Source organism: Stomoxys calcitrans, chromosome 2 (assembly GCF_963082655.1).
Source record: "Stomoxys calcitrans chromosome 2, idStoCalc2.1, whole genome shotgun sequence".
NCBI lineage: Eukaryota > Metazoa > Arthropoda > Insecta > Diptera > Muscidae > Stomoxys > Stomoxys calcitrans.
This window is the reverse complement of record NC_081553.1, coordinates 1783191-1785880: the sequence shown is the minus strand read 5'-3', so window position 1 is coordinate 1785880 and position 2690 is coordinate 1783191. Positions and strand designations below refer to the sequence as shown.

Here is a 2690-nt window from a genome sequence, read left to right as displayed (position 1 = left end):
GGGCATGCATTGGCAACCATAGTCACCAACAAACACTGCCTTCCTTTAGCATGATGCCATCGTATTACTTCAGCAGAGTTTTAATAAATCACTTCGAGGTAATCGAAGAAAATTTCTATGACACTTGTTGACTTGCAGCCATTTCACAATCAAAATAATCAGCCAACCACCGTTCACAATGTGAAATATGTGACTCTCTCTCAGTTGAGTCGGCCATCGACTGCATACATAGATTGCGCGCACATGTGTGGTTCGTGCTGTTCTCAGGAAAACAACTCAAAGGGGAGGTCTGGCATTGGCACACTGATACACTGAGATGAGGCTAAAGAGCAAAGGGTATTAAAAATAGAACAGCCTCCGAATAGTTGGAGAGGAAGACAAATGTTCCTTTAGCATGGCATGATACTCAAGAGCGATGCGTTTTGAGTAATTTTCCTTGGGGAGTACGATCAGTATTTAAAGCGGTCCCTGCCAGAGAACAGCCATCAAACGCTGAGAGTTCCTTGCAAAGCAAAGACAAGTGACGGAACACAGAATCACGAGTAGCAGACAAAATAAAAAAAAAACATCTAAAAGAAAGTGGAACAATTAAAGAGAAGAAAAATGTTAACAAATATGGAAAGTGCCAACAGTGCTATATCCGGTATCGGTAAGGTGCTCACCACCCCCTTCTCGATAAATGACATATTGACGCGCAACCACGCCAACGAACGCCGCCTATCGCGCACCGACTCCGAGTTGGAATTGTCCGCCGTGAATATGAGAGGCAGTGATTCAAGTTTTAAGTGCAATCTATCGTTGTCCGATAATGTCTCGAATCCAAGTCCATCCGATGTAAAAATTGAATCGTCTTTGAGGTCCGGAGGCTATAGATCTCATTTCTATGCCTCAGCGGCCGCAGCGGCATCCAATGCGCATCACCACTCGGATTACGTATCACACAAATTGGGCTATTTTGGTGCTGCCGCAGCAGCCGCTGTATTGGCCGGTGGACGCTCCGAGTGCCCATTGGATATGAGACGTTGTGCCAGCAACGATTCTGGTAAGTTGAACTGAATATTGAAGGGTCAATCCATAATGAAATGTGCATGTGTCCACAACAAACGCCTTATATTCAAAATTTTTTTACTAATTAGCCGCTTTTTCCCTTCGCTTCTATTTTAGATTGCGATTCTCCACCTCCTTCAACTGGCAACACTTCATCAGGACGTTACACATCTCCCGTCAACGATGGTTCTATGTCACCTCTGCCAGATGACATACAATCGGGCAGCATGGCTCGCAAAAAGCGTTCCCGCGCCGCATTCAGCCACGCTCAGGTGTTTGAATTGGAACGGCGTTTTGCTCAGCAACGTTATCTTAGTGGTCCCGAACGTTCCGAACTGGCCAAGTCATTGCGTTTGACAGAGACCCAGGTGAAAATATGGTTTCAAAACCGCCGCTACAAAACCAAACGCAAGCAGATTCAGCAACACGAGGCAGCTCTTATGAATGTGGCGGCCAGCAAACGGGTACCTGTTCAGGTGCTGGTAAGGGAGGATGGCACCACCACTTATGCCCATATGTTTCCCCATGCTGCCGGCTACCCACATAGCTTGGATCCCACGCTCTTGAATATCTACCGGCATCAGTTACAAATGGCCTATGGAGTGGGGGTACCCCAAATGCCTTTTCCCTACTTTCCCTATTCGCATGCGGCGGCGGGCAATGGAAAAATTCCTCAACCCATACCGCCACCTTCCAATGGACACGGCCAACAGGTCCCTACCATGAACAATTCTGCAAGTCATTATTTGAATCAGTCATCAGCATCGTCATCTCCAACACATCTCAACCATTGTAGTCCGAGTTCAAGTCCTGCGAACAACCCCACCGCCAACGGAACCAACTCCCAGGGAACGACCCGCTGTAATCCTGCCAATTATGATCTGGCTATGGAACAGGATAGTGAAACACAGTCGGGGTCCGAAGATTGTGAAGAAAATGTAGAAATTGACTAAAGAGCTCATAAGGATGGGAAGGAATGAAGAAGGCCACTTGTTAAGACAACGTGTGGCTTGTGATAGAAAAAAGTTTTAATGTTTGAACTAATTTTTAAGTTTAGTAAAATTTTGTCTTAATCGTTCAATATCTACAGCTTAATACCCCAAAGATTAGTTTTACGAATGCAGTTTTAGATAGCATAATTTTAAGTGTATATGCAGTTTTAGTTTCTAAGATAACTGTGAGTCTATTCGCATTAAAAGTGAATGTTTATTGAAATAAACTATGATTGATACATGAAATTTTAAAGGTTAGAAGGTCTTTTAACGGGAACTATAGTTAGAAAAAATTTTAAATTTTTATGTAAATTGGTTTTTTGATTAAGGGTAAGTATATAAAAACGGATTTCAGCAAGGAGGGACCGTGACCACCGACCGCCATGGTTGTATTTGGCCACACCACGCAATAAAGAAGAACACTTTTGCAGATAGAGAACACATATCATCCTTTGGTTAATGTGTTATTCAACACGACTTCTAAAACTGGATATGGTACGTTTCAAGGGATACTTTTAAATGCAAGTTCAACACCTATTACATATTAATGTGTCACTTTTCGTTGAAACATGTATGTTATCCTGCACCACTGATGCGTCAATGACTCTCAATCACTTTCTGGTCTGATTTAGCCATGACCGCCTGTCAGTT

General features: G+C 43.5%; 1 protein-coding gene across 1 annotated transcript; it reads left to right on the top strand.

Annotated features, from left to right (window-relative positions):
- Positions 1-532: 532 nt before the first annotated feature.
- LOC106089421 (homeobox protein bagpipe) lies at positions 533-2000 on the top strand. The gene is made up of 2 exons (XM_013255264.2): positions 533-1042; positions 1165-2000. The coding sequence occupies exons 1-2, from the start codon at positions 604-606 to the stop codon at positions 1998-2000; spliced, it is 1275 nt and encodes a 424-aa protein (XP_013110718.2). The 5' UTR covers positions 533-603.
- Positions 2001-2690: the final 690 nt, after the last annotated feature.

What these genes read in the sequence shown, in the direction of transcription:
- LOC106089421 (XM_013255264.2), top strand. Translation starts at nt 604, where the DNA reads ATGTTAACAAATATGGAAAGTGCCAACAGTGCTATATCCGGTATCGGT. An exon ending in TTGTGCCAGCAACGATTCTG is followed by an intron (nt 1,043 to 1,164) that starts GTAAGTTGAACT and finishes CTTCTATTTTAG; the next exon opens with ATTGCGATTCTCCACCTCCT.